The 22617-nt window shown below is 42.2% G+C and overlaps 1 protein-coding gene across 1 annotated transcript in view; it reads right to left on the reverse strand.

The window, feature by feature from the left end:
* The window catches only part of insrb (insulin receptor b), a 75954-nt gene extending 63082 nt beyond the window's left edge, over positions 1-12872 (reverse strand). The window contains 1 exon segment of the mRNA XM_030726931.1: positions 12779-12872. Coding sequence (XP_030582791.1) covers positions 12779-12872 — 94 coding nt within the window.
* Between the last annotated feature and the right edge of the window lie 9745 nt (positions 12873-22617).

The following is a 22617-nucleotide window of genomic DNA, read 5'->3' on the forward strand; positions in this document are numbered from 1 at the left end:
TTACAGCTGTGGCACAGGGCCAGGTTGTGGCAGATTGAAGCGGGTAGAAAAGAGCAACATGCGCTGCCCTGCGCTGTCAGATGGCTTGCCAACAGAAGAGGCCTAAATCAGATCACACTGGTTACTTTGGCTCACCTCCTTCTCTTTACCTTCCAATGCTGGCAAAGAGGCCAGAGAGGAGGGACAAAAAAGAAAGAGCACAGAAAAGTGCAGACAGAGAGTGACAACAACAAAAAAATATAAACACAAGGAAAAAGAAGCAAGGTGCTGTGTCAGTGCCACACAAGTGCAGAGGTGCTGTGTCACTCACTAGAAGACAGTAAGTCACTGCTTTCAAAACCAGTGGCTCTATGGAGCCGAGTTTGACCTCGGACCTAAGACTGATCCGAAGGAGAAGGGTTAAAAAAAAAAAAAAAAAAAAAAAAAAGGATAGAAACACACTCCCCTTTTTGAAGTAAAATGGTACCTGAAAGGAACTGGTCTACCAAATTTAGAAAACCCACAGATAAAATATCTGCAATGCCAACATGTGTAGTCTGAGAGTGAATCGTGTCCTTCTAACCTCCCTTTGTACTTTTATACCTTTAATGTGCTGCTGTTTCAAAAAAATAAATAAATAAAAAAAATTTAATAATAAAGCGAGGCAAAGAATTCAAACTTTTCTGCCCATGTATGTAGCTGGCCATTTTCTACTCAGAGGATTTTTCTTTACTGTCCACATCTTCTTTCCGTTTTCTCTGTTATATACCATGAAATCAGGCCCACTAATGCAAAATACATGCGCAAGCACAGTTAACGTCACATGTTAAAATTCCTGCTGCATACAATATACATACAATCACACAGATCCATGGACAGTTACTCTATGTCACTTGTCTCGAAACATAATTGGACAGCTGGTTGTACACAACACCAAAAAAAAAAAAAGTTGAAAGATCAGACACAGGACTGACTGAGAAACGGGAGCAGGTAATCAACTACAAACTGCAGGCTGGTCTCTGCTGAAGACAAGACAGACAAACACACACACACAAACAGCACACTCACACAGAGTGAGTAATACAAGAAACATCTGATGATCCTTTTCATCTTCCTACGTTAGCGAGTGCAGTGTCTTGGTGTGGTGAGCCTTGGCCTGAGAGGGAGGCAGCCAAGGCTCAGTTACCCTGTTTGACTTGCAGCCACAACGGCAGCAGCTGCAGGGCCCAGCCCCACCAGCCCCACCAACGCTTTGACCCACAAACCAGAACTACACATGAGGCTGGAGGAGCTACGCCTGCCTCATGGCCCTGCCAAATCTGCTTCTTCTATCCCATATGGGTTTCTTTCTTCTTCCAAATCTGCCAGTCTGCCTGCCTCTGTGATTAAAAAAAATGGTTGTGATGAGACATTTCCAATACTAACCTCCTTCATTAAGCACTGTTTATGCTTCAGCCAATCAGCATTAAGAAACAAAAAAGAAAGACAATACAACATTTGTGATTACACAGCTGCCCAGGCTCTAGCTCAGCATGATAACGGCTCTTCTACATGCTGTGCTTCAAATGTCCAGCTCTGACAGTTTAGGGGTTTAGTGGAGGTATTCCCTGTGTGGTGAATGGATGAGTAAGCTTATCCGAGGCATGGCAAATCCTATCGATTTGACTGGATTGCTGCATGTCTGCCAACTCCAAGCTCCAGCTGAATCCAACATTTGTTCCAAGCAAAGAAAAACACACAGAGAGGAAGAAATGATTTGATTTGAACTGCCTCGAAATGAAACTCCAGTATGTGTGTGGCTGAAACTATGAAGAGGAGGAACAAGTCACCTTAAAAAGCAGGACATGGTAACGGAAAGAAGTAAGAGGGCAGAATCGGAGAAAAGAAGACCGGCAACGACCACTAAGACAGCAGATTTGACGTCTCACGAGTTGACAAACTCAGATGGAAAAGAGGGAGAAGCAGAGGCTGGAAGGATGGAGAGCAGAGCAGAGGGGCCAGGTCAGTTTAATGGTCCATTTGTCTGCACTGTTAGACCACCAGCTCTCACTGGCTGCTGCAGGAAAACCTCACATACACACCAACATTTGCACAAACACACACACACACAAACATGCAGACACACATCCTGCCTCACTGCTTCACTTCTTTCCATATCTTTCTCTCGCTCTCTCCCTCCCTCTACCTTTTCCATTGCCCAAGCCTGTACCCACAGCTTCAGTGCCTCCTTCCATTTACCAAAGCACAAACACATTATGAATCTGCAGAAATGTGTCTTCATCACCCTCCACCTTTTAACACCAGTTTCATATCGACTTGATATCATTACACATGAAGCAGTGGTGCGCTCTGAACATGATCGATAAACGTCCAGACCCAGGGTGCTGATTATCAAGAAATATCCCTCCGCGTGCTGTTTGTTTTTCCAAAAAAAAAAAAAAAAAAAAAAAAACCTACTGTTGGTTTTTCCATACAGGATATCTATAAGCATGCTATATATTGCTTGGACTTAATATTGACATCCTGTTAATGTTCAAATAGCCCAACCAGCCAACAAATCACTTGCCGTTACCTAGCCTCTGACAGACAGGTCCCTGGAGTGGAGTGTCTGTGGCCACAGCGGTATTGTAAAATGACTTCCACTCATTATGCTGTCATTTAACAGCAAGGCATAATTCAATATGGGCCCCCTTTAACTATAACGGAATTAGGAACGCTTGATGCGGGCTCATAAACTGGTCGCAAGCACTCCATCTCTATGTCCCCTTTCACGGTGTCTTGGCATCAGTCTCTGTTCTGTCTACAGTGTCAGCTTTGCCACACTGGGGTACTCCTTTAACTTCACTGTTGCCAATCTGTGTATGTAAAGCCATTGTGTGCCCATTTAATTTCTTCACAGCAAAAATCTAAAGTACATCCTTCACCCAAAGACAGTATGACTAGACCCCTCTTTTACATGGAAATAATGCCCATCTATGGTTCAGCTTTTGCAGTCGTACTGTGACCAGTTCTGACCAAGGAGATAATGTCAGGGTTTCAACCATGTTTGTCAGGATTGCTCTGCAAGCTGCACTAATCAATGTTAAAACTGGAGTGCAGAACTTTGACACATAAATAAAAGTCTGTTACATTCAAGCCTTCCAAACGAGTCCACACAATGCTGAATAAGCCAATTGGCACCGAGTAGTTCTCTCAGCATAGCGGAGTTGTAAATCTGGGGTCTGTGGCAACATTCCTGTGCTGGCACGCTGGTAGGGGTGTGTTTTCTGTCAAGAAGTAATAAGAGCTGAAGAAGGTAGCAACTGTATTAACAGAGGATGGAGTAGGCTACCACTGTAAGCCAAGCAAGCATCCAAGGAGAGTTTGTGATGCTCCAGATAAAAAAAGAACCTTAATGTTCAAAGGAAGGGTAGCAGCCAAAAAAAAAAAAGACCTAAAGCAAGTACAAATATGGATTAATATTGGTGTGCCTTTTCCTGGATGGAAGCATACATGATAATCAAGCGCCAACAATGTTTATTAGGTACTCCTTGCTAGTACCAGACCAACATTTGCCTTCAGAACTGCTCTAGTTCTTCATGGCACAGATTCAACAAGAGCTGGAAACATTCCTCAGAGACTTTGGTCCACATTGATACGATGGCATCACACAGTTGATCTATGTCAGCTGCACATCCATGATGTGAACTCCCGTTCTACCACATCCCAAAGGTGCTCTATTGGATTAAGAGCTAGTGACTGCAGATGTCACTTGAGTACATTGTCATGTTCAAGAAGCCAGTGTGAGATGATCTGAGCTTTGTGACATGGTTTGTTATTCTGCTGGAAGCAACCATCAGAAGGGGCACACTCTGGTCTTATAGGGATGGACATGGTCGGCAACAATACTCAGGTAGGCTGTGGCATTTAAATAATGTTTATTTGGTACCAAGAGGCCCTAAGTCTGCCAAGAAAAGATCCCCCACACATTACACCACCACCAGTCTGAACCACTGATACAAGGATGAATGGATCCATGCTTTTATGTTGTTTACACTAAATTCTGACTCTACCATCTGAATGTTGCAGCAAATATCGAGATTCATCAGACCAGGCAACATTTTTCCAGTCTTCTATTGTCCATTTTTGGTGAGCCTGTGTGAACTGTAGCCTCAGTTCCAGTTCTTAGCTGATAGGAGTGACTGTCAGTGTGGCTTTCTGTAGCCCATCTGCTTTAAGGTTGGACGTGTTGTGTGTTCACAGATTCTCTTCTGCATACCTTGGTTGTAACAAGTGGTTATTATAGTTACTGTCGCCTTCCTATCAGCTCAAAGCACTCTGGCCATTGTCCTCTAACAATGAGGCATTTTTCCTCAGGGAGAGCACAGTCTATGGTTTAAATAAATTGCCAGCCAGGCTAGCAAAATTAAATGTGTACTTAAAGACTACTTCACGTGTTAGATCATGCTAACACCTCCATGCTTAATTTTGTACATTATACAGTGGGGAAAATAAGTATTTGATACACTGTTGATTTTGCAAGTTTTTCCACCTACAAAGCATGAAGAGGTCTGTAATTTTTATTGTAGGTACACTTCAACTGTGAGAGACAGAATCTAAAGTAAATAAATAAATCCAGAAAATCACACTGTATGATCTTTAAATAATTAATTTGCATTTTACAGCCCAAAATAAGTATTTGATAAAATAGAAAAACACGAACTTAATACAACCTTTGTTTGCAATTACAGAGGTCAGACGTTTCCTGTAGTTTTTGACCAAGTTTGCACACACTGCAGCAGGGATTTTGGCCCACTCCTCCATACAGATCTTCTCCAGATTGTTATTATTATTTTCATTATTATCATTATTATTTTCCCCACTGTAATTGACCTTTGTCAATATTGCTTCAACTTCTCATTCAGTTCATCTAAACTTTAACCTTCCTTGCAGTTCACCTGAAGTTTTCCATTTTCTTCTGAGACTTGTTTCTGTAGCTACAGCTGTTTTCTAATAACTCTTGTCAATTTCTGTTAAACCCCCTAACAATGTCAATGTCTGCAGGCTGAGAATCATGACTCACTGTTATATCTGCAGTCCTCAGTTTTAACAGAGTGCAGTTCAGCAGCTGAGAGTCTATACACTCCCCATAGCTGGTGGTTTGATCCAGAACAAATCTGAGGCGGCTCAACTGATTAGCTGTAAATGTTTTCCAGATTTAACAAAAACTTCCCTGCGCAAATGTATTCTGGTGCATATTAGGCCAGGTATTAGTAGCTTCATTACTACATGTGTGATTTATGAAATTATCTACACTCTCAAAATGCATAAAAAGCAAAAGAATAAAAGCCCTAATAATCCAAGGATTCTGTAATTCAAAGATTTTTATTGCTCAGCCAGTAGTTTTGTGAAGCATGGCCAGATTCTCACGTTTGCTTTGTGAAGTGGTACAGAACAAGGGAGGGGAAGTAATCAATTTTTATTTTTAATTAGGATTTTGGTAATCCAGACCATCCAGATCAAACAAATGTTCTGCATTGTGTTATAAATACAGCATGCTCGCTCTCTTTCCAGCAATGAGCTCATCTCCTCCATAAAAGCACAAACACACTCACTGTTCAGTTCAGCTTGAGCCAAGATGACAAAGAGAACCTTTGGTCAAAAAGGTCCATCTGGAAAGTGGGTGCGACCTGCAGAGGCCCTTCACTCGTTTGGACCCTTCACAGGCTCTCAAGTCCAATGCTGCATGGGACTGTTTTAACTAATCATGTTAAATGACTGATCTCTAGCCATTAACAGTACAGCAGGCACAGTTAGGAAATGCAAAATGCTGTATAAGCCTCTCAGAGGTGGGACAGGTGGTATTTTCCATTTCCCCCTCCATCTCCTATAATGCTGCTGTGAAGTGGGTGTGTAAGGATACACTACGCTATCAAAGGAGGAACGAGGACATTTTGCTAAAGGTGAGGAACACCACAGTCTCAAGCAGGACTCCTGTGGGTGTTTGGGATCAGGCAAAACTGATGAGTGAATCACAGTCTGCATTTATCACAGGATTATTAATCAATCACATCACTTATGTTACTGCAGCAAGTCTAAGACAGAATTTCACTTTAAAGTACCCAGCTTCTCAGCAGTAACTGACAGACTGTGGGTGTGTTAAGTCCCAATCACTACAGGGCTGACTGTGGAAGAAGGCAAGAGGCCCAGATTTCAAGTGTTGAGGCTTTTTTTTTTTTTTTTTTTTAAATATAAGACTGGAAAACAATCAACAAATTCTGGGTTGTTTACAGTGGACACCTACCTTAGGTTAGAAGAGGGAAAGATCAGCCACAGTTGGCAAATTCAATAATCAGTCAATAAACAGCAACTAACTAAGAAAAATTAATCTTTTTCTCTCACCATAATCACACACCAAAATGTATACCTGCATTCAGTGCAGTGACACGTCTCACACAGGAAGCGGCTCGGATCGGAGGCCTCTGTAACTTACTGTCAGCACAGCTAGTGCTGTCACCATAGTAACCCATCTCATGTTAGTTCATCAGGACAAAAACAGAGACCCCCACCCAGCACACAGAGTCACTGAACCCTACGCATGTAAGCATGAGCACTCATAAAAAGCGCATTCAAACATGTACAAACGCACGTATTCACAATGCAGCAAACATAATTTTAGAGGGCCGTGTGACTGCATGACAAGGTTCACAACGTGCAGCTGAACTCATTAAGCATCACTTAGGCCCAGCTGGAGCAAGCAGGTTTAAAAAAAACAAAAACAAACAAAAAAACAAAACAGAAAGGTGAGAGGTGTCAAACGGATGGTGTTCACACCTTTAAGAGGTTTGAAAGAGGAGGCTTTCCCCACACCACAGAGCGGGATTAGCAGGTGTGTGCGTGTGTGGAAGAAAGGTCTGCAGGCTGTGTGCATCTGCAGTGTGAAAGAAAACAAATCAGCGCAGGACACTGAACCCTCTTACCCCTGAACATGAAATGAAGGGAGGGGAGGGGGGGCGCGGATACAGGGAGAGATGGAGCTCAAGTTTAAAAGAGGAGCGGGGAACAAAGCAAGGCACAGTAGGGAGAGAGAGAGTAGAAGCTGCTTCAATCTTCATATTTCACCTGTTAAATTTTGATGCGTAAAAATACAACAAGTCTTAAACAGGGCCATTTCTGTCCCTGTTTCACACTATATCATATTTATCATATATTTATTTCTCTTCTGCTGGGCTTCATGTCATCTCTAACGCAGACATTTCCATTCATTTATAAATGGGAGCAAACAACACTATTATAGATGCAGAAATCCTTAACTGGGATCAATTAAAAGTTTTCACTATCACAATCAAACCCAGACGGCCATTTTTAACCTCATCTGTTTTTTTGGACAGCTGCTATGCATTTTTAATGCCAAGGAATGAGAAATCAGTTACATGGCCTCGTTCGGTTTATGGTCCCGCCTGCGAAACATCCCCAAAACATCCCTTTGTTGATCCCTGCATTACAGGACTGGCTCAACTTGGATTTTATAGCGTGAAGTCACCAATGGTTAAAATAGGGCCGATCCAAACAGCAACAAGGACTATCAAATCAGATTGTTGCGGCATGGCGTAACGGCGCTCTGTGTGTGTGTGCGAGACCCTGCACCTCATCCCTCCCCTTTCAGCTAGACCACATTTCTGTGCAGTGAGCAGAGGTTTACATAAATGGTCACACTCCTCTATCTAGGAATGGGAGTCAGAGAGGAGGGCATCGGTTAGGCTTTGTATTTAAAAACAACAACCTATCACTGAGCTGACACACACACACACACACACACACACACACACACACACACACACACACACACACACCCTCCTCCCAGCCTGTTCTGGCTTAGAAAGAAGTCACCTGATCACAGTGATTTGGAAGAGTGGCATTTCAGAGCAGCTCAACAATTTACTGACAGTTTTTTTAGATGTTACAATGTTGAGGGTTTCCTCTTCGGCTCTGGTGAGATTGCTGTTTAATCGCATAATGAAAGGTTTACGTTGGGATCAATGCGAACATGTTTCGACTCTTTCCTTATTTTCTAAGGTGGCAGCAGCGGCGCAGGCAACATTCTCCTACTAGCATGTTAAGGCTGGCTGAAATTAAGAAGCTTTTAGAGGACAACTTTTCTGACATCTGGCCTAAAACCACTTCTGACTAAACTCAGGGAAACTGTGGTGAACTGTTATCCCTAAAGTCACAGTGGACGTAAAACAATGTAGCAGCAGTCAGTCAAAAATGTCCACCCAAAACTCATTTACCATCCACTTTCACACTTTGTTCTGAGACAGCGTCTTTAAAGTGGCATAAAAGGTCTGTTTTTAGTGTTAACACTAATACAGTTTTGTTAAATAAACCGCACAGCAGTAGCAGTTAGGTTATTTTCACTGTTTAACATCCAATAAAAATCTGCTATTCTGCTTTGCTATGAGCTTGTCTGAAGACTAAAACTCAAACATTGATTACATGTTGTTATAACTGCCTAACCTAGAGATTATGCCTCGTAACTCGGGATCTCACAACACCAATAAAATTACACGGTTTCTGATACCATGTTTAAAAAACAATTAATTCATTTATTTAAACTTTAAGTCCTTTATTTAAAACTCATTTTAAATCACCATCACAGTGTTGGCAGACCATTTATTTAAAATGTTAAAGCTATAATTTTATTGACAGGACAAAGACCGTGAGGTTAGGATGGTTGCAGACTAGCCTTCTAATGTTACTATGAGGTGTGACGTTAGTTGCATTGTTAGTTTAAGCATTTATATGATGTTAGCCACTGGCAACATTTTAGCCTATGGAACATGGCTGATTTTGCAATGGCAACGCCAGCTGCGTCCATCAATTTTCTGCCATTTATCCAGGTCCGGGTCACAGAGGTACCAATCTAAGCAGAGAAGCCCAGTCTTCCTTCTCCCAGGTTGCCTCATGCAGCTCTTCCAGAGCGGACACCTAGGCATTTACACGCCAGCCATTAGATATAAATCTTCTTCAGCATGTCCTGGGTCTGCCTTGGGGCTTCCTCCCAGAAGGACATACCTGAAACACCTCACCTAGCAGGCATCCTGGTCAGATGCCTGAACCACCTCAACTGGCTCCTTTCAATGTGGCGTAGTGGCTCTATTCTGACTGACTCCCGAACACCTGAGTTCCTCACTGTCTCTAGGGGAGATCCCAGACACCGGCCGTAGGAAACTCATTTCCACCGCTTATCTCCACAATCTCCTTTGTTCGCTAACACACAATTCGTGACCACAGGTGAGGGTAGGAACATAGATTGAATTGCTCTGACACTCTGCTCTCTTTTCACCATAACAGACCGGTTACAGCAACCCATTTATGGATGGACAAGAACACTTGCAGGCATATGCTGCTCCTCTCAGCTCCAGAAGAATTGCAGTCTTGGTACAGACACTGTCCACGGTACTAAACAAGAACCACTGAGTTTTCATATTTTTGCTATCAAAAAGTATCAGTTCTGCTCAAAAACTCAGTGTATTTGTCAGCTGGATATTACAGCCTAGTTGAAAACACAGGTTTTAAATGAATTACTTTTGAAAAGTAAATAACAGTGTTAGCACAGACGTGATGTGCTACAGAAATGTATTGGCTTGCTGGTGCATCAAATTGTGAATTTGTGGGTGTCCAAAGAGTCAGGTTGCATTTTTCTGCCCCCCCCCTCCATTTGCTGTTGATAAAAACTACCGGGAATATGCACACAGTGACAAGTTATGAGAAGCTGAAAAGGATACTTGGAAAGAGGAGGAAGCACTTAGGAAAGGCACCCCAACAGTTAATTTCCTGTAGCAGTACATATTGCCTTCCTGGCCAACACTCAGAACCCCGTACAGCTGGTGGAGCCTCAGTTCATGACCCTCACTGTCTGCTGCCTCTGTGAACATGGACCACGCAAAATAAACAATTCGCAATCAAAAGCAGGACTGTACTGTGAAAGCCTTAAAGATTCTCCGTGCTGCCAATTAAACACACAGCACAGGTTGTTCCAACAGGAAACTACGACAGATAAAAAGCTATTAATGGAGAACAAAAACACTAAAAGGAGAAAACGACCCTGAATCCAAATCGATACATTTTACACTCCGTTTACACTTCTGTTTGACCTCCTCACATGTGAAGTTTTTTGCTTCCTTCCTTATTAGAAAAGAAACCAATCATCATCATCTTTTTCCAAATTTTTTAAAACTTTATACAGACCCTCTTCTTCTCTGATTACTAGTCATGACGTGGGTTACGTAGTGAATTATGGACCCACTCACGGCTCAGGTAGCTCACTCTTTATCCTGCCTCTCCAAGGCTGCATTCACACATATATATGGGCATTTATGGAATATATATATATATATAGAAAACAAATATTGCCCGGAAGTGGGCTGATCAGTAGTGGAAAGATGAGATCCTGCAGACAGCAAAGGGTGGCTAGGGTGCATACTAACAATCATGCATGTGCGCACACACACACAGACGCACCTACATGGTCGGCCACTTCAAAGACATTCCACAACATACACAGCATTGTTGGAAAATGCCAATGTGCACTTCAGTGAAGAGTGCCTCTGAGTGTCCAAAAGGGGCTACAGACAAACCCACAGACAAATGGAGGGCGACCCTTCTTGATTTTATAATGCCACACGTTGCTCCATTAGCAGAGCTGTCACACCAACTCTTCAACTGCTCCTCGTGAATAAAATGACACCGCTCCAGAGATCTGATTCAGACAGCAAGAGAGGAAGAGCCAATCTGTGTGACAAAGCTGGTTCAAGAAATACACATATATTCATGCATGCGCACACCCAACAGAGCTGTGCCTCAGAGGAGCCAGGAGCGGGCAATTGCACAACTTGTTTTTCACAAGTTAGACTGGGAGACAGCTCAGCGGGAACTTCTGAAAAATCTTTCCTGATTAACTATGACAAACGGTGCAATCAAAATCAACTAACAGCCTGTAAAAGCTGCTTCGTTCATATGTTTTCCAAGGTGCAGTCAGCCACAGCATGGTTTATTTATCAGGACTGCTTCCTCTGTTCTCGTGCCTGACATGGAGATATCAGGCATTCAGAATGAAATATTCTAAGTATTTTGGTTGGTGCCCCCCCTCTTTTGGAGTAAACATCTCAAAAGTGCCAAATATGGTCACTTCCCACAGTCCTCACAGCCAATGACATGTACCCCATTCCCTCAGAGAGACAGAAAAAAAAAATGAGGAAGGAGGGGGTACCAGCAGCCCTGTCTAATAAGACCCCCTTTCAGGGGCCTCTGTTCTGTCTGCATACATGACCTGTGTAGAGTAGCCAGATCATTTCCTTTGAACCTGGCCAGTGGGAGCCATTTTAAGTAACACAACCTGAAGCTTGAAGATTCCCACCATTACAAAGTAAAAAGAAACAACAAACACCACTCTATGAATGGCTTCCCACATATTTAAATGATCTACCTGCTCACTTGGACTAAGTTCACATGTCAAAACATGTTGACTTGGGGAACACGTCATCTAAAACACTGAAAACAAATCTCACAAGCATTTATGTGGGCCAAAGGTTAAACCGCTGACAAACAAGCAAAATGTTCAATAATTGATTTCAGAGGCGTTCCAGACTCTGTTTGCATGATGAATTCGTTTTACAACGACTCATTCATTCATTTAATTTGCAATAACAAGACAAGTAATTTATTACACAGTCAAATTTATTATCAAATATCGGCCTAATAATGTTCTTCCAATTCTTATTGCACTAAAATTACCCATTTAATAAGGACAAACACTGATTAAAGGGGGAAACAAAAAAATTAAGGCAGTTTTTCCTCAATTCGTGCATTTCTGTAACATGTAAGAAATACCAAATTGGGCTCTGTATGAAAGACTTAACGGTGTTCATTAACGTCAGCAGCCCATAAAATGTGGGCACCGAGAGTGAAGTATGGTGCTCTGTGTCCCAGCCTGCATTAAACGCACCAGCTGAAAACATAATGCCACTCCGCTGACATGAGCAGGCACAGAGCTGCATCATTATCAATCTGTGGCCATGCATCTCTGTTATATTGTAATCACCCCCCCCTAATTCATTGATAAAAACCAAGGCGCAGACTCCGCTGGGGAAGACGCCCACATTTCGGTCCGATCTGGAGCTCAAGGCAAATGGAGGCTAATCCACCACCTATGAAGAGACTTCTTAGCGTCGGCGACTAATTTGTGTACTTTCAGGCTGCAGCAGCGCCGCCGCGTGTGTGTCGTTAGTGTGTGTGTGTCGCCATGAGAGGCCTAGCTCAGCTCGCAGGGCCAGTCCTGCTGCTCCCAGTTTAGACTCGCTGCTGCAGACCACCCTCGTCCAGTTACAGCGACTAATCTGGCCCTCGGGGTGGCGCATTTAGCGCGGGCCGCTAAAAAACGCACCTTTACGAGCCAGTACGAGAGAGGCGGGGCTATTAGCCGTTAACTTTACGCAGAAATTCTAATTATCGGCCACACATACGCAACTGAAATTACGAGCTCCTTAATTTGACCTGGAGTAGAATCTGAGCATGCGCCAAAATGAAGGCAAGCGTCCCGTGACTCACATTTTTATTTTGATTGATAAAAAAAATAAGAACTTTTTTTTGTTCTGAGCTCCACTATGACTGCAAGGTACAATAAAAATAAAGTCTTGTTCATATTATAATATATGTTATCTGCTAAGAACCGAGTAATTTTATACAAAACACATTTCACACTCAAGTGAAGTTGGAAAACGTAATTAAGCAGCATGTTAAGAAATTAAACAATACTTACTTTCTCCGTTTATTAGTCCACACTGGCATATAATGCAGGTGGCCATGATAAAAAACACCATTTGTGCTCGCAGTTTAAGCGTCAGCCGCCTCATTTTGACTGCCTCTCCTCTTGAAGCCTTTCCAAAAAACAAACAAAAACTCCAATCTTCAGGGAGAAATGTTAAAAAATGAAATAAAAAATTGCTAAAACTTGAGGTCCAATAAAACCGAATGATTTAAGGTTTCCCACCCCCCTGTAAGGGGGTTATAAATTTATGAATATCTTCCCTGTTAAGTTTGTGATGTATGTGAGCCACTAAATAACGTGATCTTGGCTTCTTGCAACACATGTGCGAGTAAAAATTTTCATTTTCCAGAAGTGAAGGCGACAGTCCACGTTCATCTGTTTGATTTTGGTGCCCCGCTAAATCAAGGTGGGGAAAATATTATTTAGTTTGGAGGTCCCCGAAGAAGGTCCGCTGGCCCCGGGTTCATTTCACTGAAATGTGCTGCTCAGTGAGGGAAGACCTCAGTAAGTATTCCCAAAAAACAAAAACAAAACAGTGTTTTTCTCTGTTCCTCATGCAGACATGGGCCGGAGTTATGGATAGCACCCAATAATAATAATAATAATAAAACAGATTTTGTGCTCTCTATTTCAGAAGTCTGTATATCACCTCCTGCGTCCCGGTGTCTTCACACAAGCTCGCCTCTCTTTTCTTTAAGCAGGGAGCAGTGAGTACATCCCAGGAAACTCTCCGGCGGGGGGGAAAAAAAAACGTGCAGCTTTCCTCGCTTCGACCTTCCTCTGAACTCCTTCACCCCCGCTGACCACCGCGCAGCAAGCCCGTACAACACGACAAAACGGGCGAAAGAAAGAAAAAAAAACTTGAGAGGCAAAACGCTGCTTTCTCTCCAATTCACCGTCAGGAGTAAAAAAACAAGGCAGAAAATAACAACAATGTCCGCATTCACCCCGCACACTGCTGCCGCTGCTGTGAAGTGAGAAAAGTCCCCGCACCGCGCCGCCCGTTTCTTCCTTCAGATTAACGTTAGCTGCTGCTGCTGGGGGGAGCTAACGTTAGCTAGCTAATCCAAAACAAACGCGGTTTCAGTGTCGGCGATGAGTTAAAAATAAAAATAAAAATAAAAACACGCACATATAAACACACAGAAACGCTTAAAGTGAGTACCCCGAGTCTGCTAGTCCAAAAAAAATATCGACGAGGTAAACGAAACATAAAAAGACGGGTCAAGTGTAAAAACTTGGATTCCCGTTCCGCTTAGCGATCGCTCTCCCTCAGGTTCCCCCTCTTTCCGTCTCTCTTTCTGCGAGTCTCTCCACCAGTAAACAAGCCCTGCCAGTCACCTCAGCTGGGCCACGCAGGGTCTGCGGGAAAACCCGGAGCTCGCAGCCGCGCACACCACCACCTGGCCCGGATCGGGACTGCGGGAGAGCAGCGCTGATCACCAGTGTTCCCGGTCAGGGAGAACCGTGAGCCCATAGCAACACGTTTTTATTACAAACCGGAGCACAGTGGACACATTGAAAAATAAAATAAAAATTATCTGTTAATATTCACCAGGCTGTCATTTTTAAATGTGGACAAAATAATAGAATCAAACCCGTTTTAGAGCTGCAGCAAATTATTTTAAAATGTTCTGCCTCTTAATTTCTTCATAAATTGTTAATTGTTAAAAAAAATGTGATTTCTAATAAAATTCTGAAAAATACGCATTACTTGGAGCTGAAATTTAGCTGAAATTAAGGGTTATTCCTTATAAAAATGAGATAGCCACGAAAAGAAAACGCAAAAATTGTGTCTTGTGTTAGTATACTGGTTATTGTTGGACTAATAATACCAGTATTTTCTCAGCGTACCCTTTATATATGTATACACATTTTAAAGATCTGTTAATCTTTTTATTAAACTAAACTTTTGCCCTATATATTGCTGAAATAGCTTCTGCGTACTGCAATTTCTTCTTAATTCCATAAACATAATCTACACTCACCACCACTTCATTAGTTACACCTGTTCAACTGCTCATTAACACAAATATCTAATTAGCCAATCACATGCCAGCACCTCAGTGCATTTAGGCATGTAGATATGGTTGAGATGACCTGTTGAAGTTCAGGCTGAGCATCAGAATCAGGAAGAAAGGAGATTTAAGTGACTTTGAACATGGCTTGGTTGTTAGTGCCATATGGGCTGGTCTGAGTATTTCAGAAACTGCTGATCTTCTGGGATTTTCCCACACAAACATCTGTAGGGTGTACAGAGAATGGTCCGAAAAGGAGAAAATATCCAGTCAGTCACAGTTTAAATGCTTCATTGTTGTCAGAAGTCAGACTACTTCAAGCTGATAGGAAGACAACATTAACTCAAATAACCAATTGCTAAAAACCAAGGCATGCAGAAGAGCGTCCCTGAGTGCATGGCCTTGAAGTATATAGGCTACAGCAGCAGAAGACCACACCAGGTGGCACTCCTGTCAGCTAAGAACAGGAAATTGAGGCTACAATTCCCACAGGCTCACCAAAAGTGGACAATAGAAGACTGGAAAAATGTTGCCTGATCTGATGTGTCTCTATTTCTGCTGCAGAATTTGGATGGTAGGATCACAATTTGGTGTGAAGAGCATGAAATCATGAATCCATCGTCCCTTGTATCAACAGTTCAGACTGATGGTGGTGGTGTAGTAATAGTGTGGGAGATCATTTCTTGGTACACTTTGGGCTCTTTGGTGCTAGCTGAGCATTGTTTTAACACCACAGTCTACCTGAGTATTGTTGCTGACCATATCCATCACTTTATGATGTGTACCCATCTTCTGCTGACTGCTGCCATGTCACAAACCTCAAATAATCTCAAACCAGGTTCTTGAATGTAACAATGAGTTCAGTGTACTCAAATGGCCTCCACAGTCACCAGATCTCAGTCCAAGGGCACCTTTTGGATGTGGGAGAATCGCATCATGGATGTGCAGCCACCAATAAATCTGCAGTGACTGTGTGATGCTATCATGTCAATATGGACCCAAATCTCAGAGGAATGTTTACAGCAACTTGTTGAATCTACACATACTGTAAAAGGCAGTTCTGATGGCAGAAGGGGAGTCCACAGTACTAGCAAGGCATACCTAAAAAAATGGCCATTTACTGTATGTGCTACTAATACTATATGTGATGACCTAATATAATTCAGATAATCCCATGCTTATTATAACACCTATAATTATCTGAGGACCATATGATTCTGATAAAGGCAATAAAGAGCCACTCCAGCACAGTGTGAAAATACCACACTGATTAGAACCACTGCTGAAGGAAACACTCTCTTTATACTCAATTATTTGACATGGACCAACACTTAAAGACATCCCACAACAGGATTGTACGCAGCTGTCTGATTCAGACATTTGTCCCATTGTCATAGCCCACTGAGACTGTGGGCTAAACAGAGTTACTCAGCGTCACAGAGGAGTGTAAACATTACACATTGTCTAGGTTTTGGCAACCAGAACGTACCTGCAGAAAGAAAGGTACACATTGTTCCCTCGGATTTGCATAGCAAATATCCTCATAATGAAAACAGCGCTATTGATGGGACAGATCTGCACACAATACCTGGAAGGTTTTTTTTTTCCCCTCCTACAGGATAGCTGACTTTTACCACAGTTTTTTTTTTTTTTTTTCCCCACCTGAAGCTGAGGCTGATATTTGTATAGATTAGAACAACTGCTTCTTATTTATCACACGGGTACAGTTTGTGTGCTCGGATGGGTACATACTACTCTGCTCGGCTAGAGGCTTGTGGCGCGGGCTTGTTGTTAATCTTAGGAATGTTGTTACCCAGTGAACAGAGTAAATGAGGTCTTAGTGAGATTAAATGTCACAGGTCTGAAGGACTAAGGGTTGTGGAATCTACTCAAAACAGATCTCTTTGTGGTAGTCACACTGTCTGACGCCAGCTGGAGGCACACACATGCCTCTCCTCTTCTCCTCTCACACTTGTCCCACTTCTTCTCAGGTGCCGCGCATAACACCGGTTTATTTTCTTTTTCAGTGGGAGTAGAATAGGTTGAGTGAATGGCTTTTTATTCCACTAACCTACCTAGAGTGCTGTTAGATGAGTCTACACATGCAGCACTTGTGCAGCTCTGCTCCTGCTCTGTTGTACTACGAATTCATTTCAGTAGGTGGCACCATAAATAACAGCCAATTCACTCAGTCCAAATGTCAAACAAGGACAAAGGGACGCAACGTTGTGAATAAATAGGATTAAATCTGACCTAAGAGGCCAAATGAAAGGAGCTTTGTGCTACATCCAGTGAACATAACACAATTCTGTCAGCATATGCGCAGCACTGTGAGGTTGTAGGGTTTTTTTTTCCAAAAAGATCGCTTGGGTTTTTGAAATTCCTCAACACCTTGTTTTCTCACCTCTCACTCACAAAGTCAGTATTCTCCGCTGAGATATTGTGGAGCACTAGTGCCTGTCATGAATGGATTGACATTTCTCTTTTTTATCACAATCTCAGGGCAAAATTGAGTTTCCACCTGTCATTCAGACTGGATAAGATGCAGACACGGTTGAACTTCTACTCTCACTGCATCAGAAAAAAACTATTCCTCAAGCCATCAGATGGCCTCCTTCTTTATTTGATTTGATTTCTTCCTCTGGAAAACCAACCACATATCCACATATAAAACTGTCAGTACTGCCACAACAAAAGATAAGAATTTCCTTTTCTTTTCTTTTTTTTTTCTTCTTTTTTTAACCAAGGTCTGTTTTGTTCACTCGGGTTCCAAAAAGAAATCTTAGAAGTATAAACAAGTCAAGTGTTATTTTCAGTCAGATAGAATATTCTTTATAAAACCCAAAACAGAAATGCCCTAAAGCAGGGGACAGGTGTCTGTGCCGAAGTTTGACGTGAAGTGCCAAAAACTCCTGCAAAGCTTCTCATTTGATAAACCAGGAGTATTAAAAAAGTGGCTGCTGACTGATTTGTACTCAGCAGTAGACATTCTGGTTTTGTGCAACCCACCTTGCCCAACATGTGTTTACAAAAAAAGATGAGTCTGTGTTGAAAACAAACAAACCAAAAACAAACAACAAGTTGTAAGAAATCACCCATCTGGGTGTGTGTGTGTGTGTGTGTGTGGCTCTAACGCCATGAAAACTGCGACGCTTCGAGCACACCTCTTCTATGTCAGACTGTAGCACACAAAGCGGCGCCATCTTAAATCTTGCAGGTCACGTGGTCCAGTTCCATGGCTACAGTGCCCAACAGGAAGCTGTGAATCCACCTTACATCATTCAAACAATTTGCAAAGAAAAAAGAAAGCCAGAAAAGAAGCAGTGTGACCTTTCTGTGCACAGCATCCTTTTCTTGGATTACAAATTTGAACTGAAAACAGTACACAGGCCACATTCTGAGTGTTAAAACTCTCATATTTTATTGTGTGTGTGTTTTGTTTTGTTTTTTTGACAAATATATATAATTAGGAAGATGTAGATGTTTACTATTATGTTCCATCAGTTCTTCTTTTAACAACAATTTATAAGCATTTGGGAACTGGAAGACAAAACGGAGCAGGTTTTTCCATTAGTTGATTTATTCTTTCCCAGTAGCACAGGAATATTTGAAGATGATTCATTGGGCTCAAATTGTGCAAGAGGGGTTCAAGGAGCTTGTCGCACATGGATTGCCTGCCACATAGTCCAGGTATTAACCCAGATGAGAATCTTTGGGATGTGCTGGACAAGACTTCATGCAGCGGTTTGACTCTCCCATCATTGATACAAGATCTTGGTGGAAAATTCATGAAAAAGGACGCCATGGCGAATGCATGCCATCATCAAACTAAAGGCGGTCCAACGAAATATTAGAGTGTTTTTTTTGGTTTGGTTTCTTAGACAGGCAGTGTGTTTGTGTAGAAGTTGAGCAGCTCAGTTCAGGGTCTGGTTTATCACATTCATGTTTTATAATGTTCAAGCTGTTGTTTGCATCATCTTGCTTTACGTAGTTGGTGCTCTAAACCGAGGACGGCTCAGTGTTAATGGTTACCCAATCATTTTTTTTTCAGCATTACACAACTTTTCCTCTTTGTTGTTGGTGTTTTTGGAATACATAATCTTTTTACCTGCTTGTTTTTCTTCATGGTAAATAATTGAATTAAAAAAAAGCACCTTTTTAACAAACTTGTTTGCAGCTTAGGGTGAAGACACTGTGTGACTCCTTTCCACCATCTGTTCAGCTGTGTGCACCAAAATATGTGATGGGATGGCACCATTTCTAAATTAGCCCAAGTTTCTCGTCTCTATTGCACTTGTTTAAAAATGGTGTGTATCAGAGAACATACATTGATACAAATATACAGTATCTGTGATATTAGCTGAAAATGATGGCTGATCAATACATCAGCCAGGCATGAATGACAATACATTGTACTGTTCAGTCCATGGCATGAGGTAGTCACTGAGTGGTTTGATAATGGATGCTGACTACACCAACTTCCCACCCTGTACTTACAGTCCCCTGTGTTTCTAATTTCCCTGGCCATTTTTATGTCTGATAATATGATGTCTGAGAGTGCAGTGACAATAACAAAAGCACTGCCTAGCGGTTGCCAACACTCGGCTGTTTTGGATTTGCAACGGGAAAGGGGGGGGGGGGGGGGGGGGGGGGGGGGGTCAAAGTGCTCTTATAGTAAAGTCAATAAACAAGTGTGTGAAATTTGATGAGTGTAGCTTGAAAAGTCTGCGTCTATGGTGTGAATTTGAACATCCTAGATGCGATTGTTCTCAACTTATCACATTCTCAAGATTTTCAGAAAACTTAACCTCTGACCTTTACCTTTAGGTCAAGGTTTCTGTGATTCAAACTTGTCTGGGATTTTTAGTCGATGCACTTGTGGTGTGGAAATTTGAACATCCTAGGTCACATCGTTCTGGAGCTGTGGCCAACCTTAAAGTTTTTGTGGAACAGACGTTCCCGTTGATGCCAGCGCCACCAGCGTCACTGATTTGCATGGTTATCATATATAATAAAGAAAATGTTGTTTTCACCTGTTTATGCAGGTCTAAATAATATATCTATTCAGCACGGATCAGTTGGCATTCAACTCGCACAAACAAGTAAACACATAACAAATGCAGATATTTGCATTCCCTTTCGCCTGCTTCTCTTCATAAACTTATGCAACATTAACTCCTCTTATTGACTATGTCTCTCTCTCTCTCTCTCTCTCTCACTCACACACATACATGCAGATGAAGAAAGCAAAACAAACTTCCCCTTATTCTTGCTGCAGCCCCCTCTATTGCACTATGTAAATGGAGGGATTAATATGTTTGAATGGAGAGTGTCTTTTTCCTTATGTTGGCGTGGAACATTCTGTAATTGGCTGCATAAGGATCCAGGAAGCATGAGCCTCCATTCAGCCTCTTGCGTGTCAGTGTGTTTATGTATAAGGGCGTCTGGGTGTGCGTGTGAGATAGGCTGTGTCCGGAAAGAAGAGGGGTCATAAACTTAAATGGACAAAGTTTTCCTGGAGAATCCTCTTCCTCCTCGCTGCACTGGTTATTTATTTTGATTGTTTAGTTTTTCAAGCCTTGCAGGCTGCAAGTGAGACAAAACGGACAAACAGAAGGATTTCTCACCATCTGATCCCCATGTTGTTTCATGCAAACACAGCATAATCACATACAGTATATTATTACTCAAGCCAAATGGTCCACGCCTTTTCTTCTCATCACTTGACTTCACATGAGAAAACTGCTGTGACACGGAAAGAGTGTGTTTACAAAAATATATACAACATAATATGTGCCTGACACACATTATCAGTGACAATCGGAAACGGTGGGTTTTAGTGAATCTGCAGAACAGATGTGCGTCAAATGAGTGGATTTGTTTCATAACTGAGGTTCAGAGGTCTTCTACATGCAAAACAATGAGCTGTATTATTACAGTCATATTGGAACAGGTCTGTGATGTGGAACTTAATCAGCTGCTCTTCCTGTACAGGTGCTGTGTGTGTGCGTGTGTGTGTGTGTGTGTGTGTGTGTGTGTGTGTGTGTGTGTGTGTGTGTGTGTGTGTGTGTGTAGTTATTTACAGACAGACAAATATTTAGTTATCATTGAGGCATTTCTTGAATCTGTAATAATAACCTTTACCTCACACTGTCACTAGTTCACTAGTGCACAGAGTGTCTAGAGGTTAAGGTGGAATTATTGCTTGGTTTATTGGCTGACCGCTTTCATCCAGACTGAAATTTCTTCACTGTATTTTGAATAAATGTCATGAAATGTTCTTGTTCTCCAGTGGTTGAATCCCACCGACTTTTGTGACTTCACTCTTCTCCTATAGCATCCCTGTGACATTCAAGTTTTGTTCAGGATGAATATTGACTTTGATCACTCCTTACTTTCCATCTAGAGGCTGAAAATGTAATTTGTCCAGTATCTGGGTTTAAAATGAGTTGCATTCCACTCAGCCTCAGCTGTGCTTTAGTCCTAACTTTTGCCAAATTTATGAAGGACGCTGCTTTACAACATGGTAACTGGAGACCATCTCGGAACCGAATGGGATCACACCATTCGTTAAGTTAAGCCTTCAATGTGTCAGCTACATACCCGTGAAGTGTCGTCACCGTATCTTGCACGGCTGTGACACTGTCCCAATGCCAAAATTTGTCCACAGACAAACTGACATGCTAGCATCGCATTTTACCATGACGACACGCATGCAGACACACAAGGTGAAAACAGTGTCAGCTATGCTGTTGCAGTTGGTAAGTGTTATATGTATTTAGGTTACATCAGAAAAAGCTGCACTATATTGACAAAAGTATCCACTCACCCATCTAAATCATTGAATTCAGGTGTTCCAATCACTTCCGTGGCCACAGGTGTGCAAAACCAAGCACCTAGGCATGCAGACTGCTTCTATAAACGTTTTTGAAAGAATGGGTCGCTCTCAGGTGCTCCTGGCGATTGCCAGCAGAACGGTTTTTGACTCTGCATTGTGCCAAGTGTAAAGTCTGGTGGAGTGGGGAGTACGGGGTTGGTTTTCAGAAAGTGGGCTCAGAACAATGGTTCCAGTGAAAGGAACTCTTAATGCTTCAGCATACCAAGACATTTTGGATAATTTCATGCAACTTTGTGGGAATAGTTTGGGGATGGCCCCTTCCTTTTCCAACATGACTGCACACCACTGCACAAAGCAAGGTCCTTAAAGACATGGATGAGCGAGTTTGGTGTGGAAGAACTTGACTGGCCTGCACAGAATCCTGACCTCAACCCAACAGAACACCTTTGGGATGAATCAGAGCAGAGACTGCGAGCCAGGCTTTCTCATCCAACACCAGTGTCTGACCTCACAAGAATGGTCAAAAATTCCCATAAACACCCCTAAACCTTGTGGAAAGCCTTCCCAGAAGAGTTGAAGCTGTTATAGCTGCAAAAGGTGGGCTGGCATCATATTAAACTCTGTGGATTAAGAATGGGATGTCACTCAAGTTCATATGTGTGTGAAGGCAGATGAGTGAATACTTTTGGCCATATAGTGTATACTCAGAACTCATGGGTTAGACTGCATTCATTATTCAACCATAATTTTGATGGCAGCTACACACTGGTAAAGTTTAGTGACCGTATCTTGCAGAATGCAACACTATCACACTCATAACTATCTTTGTGGTAATTCTGGCTTCAGTAGGTTCTCTAGTACCAGGATATTTTAGACCAAATTAGCACCAAAAACCCAGCTTCCCATGGCTCAGTATTTCAATGCTGAACAAGCAAATTCTTAAAGCACTCTGGAGATAAGAAATGAAGCAGTTT

Source organism: Archocentrus centrarchus, chromosome 4 (assembly GCF_007364275.1).
Source record: "Archocentrus centrarchus isolate MPI-CPG fArcCen1 chromosome 4, fArcCen1, whole genome shotgun sequence".
Lineage (NCBI taxonomy): Eukaryota > Metazoa > Chordata > Actinopteri > Cichliformes > Cichlidae > Archocentrus > Archocentrus centrarchus.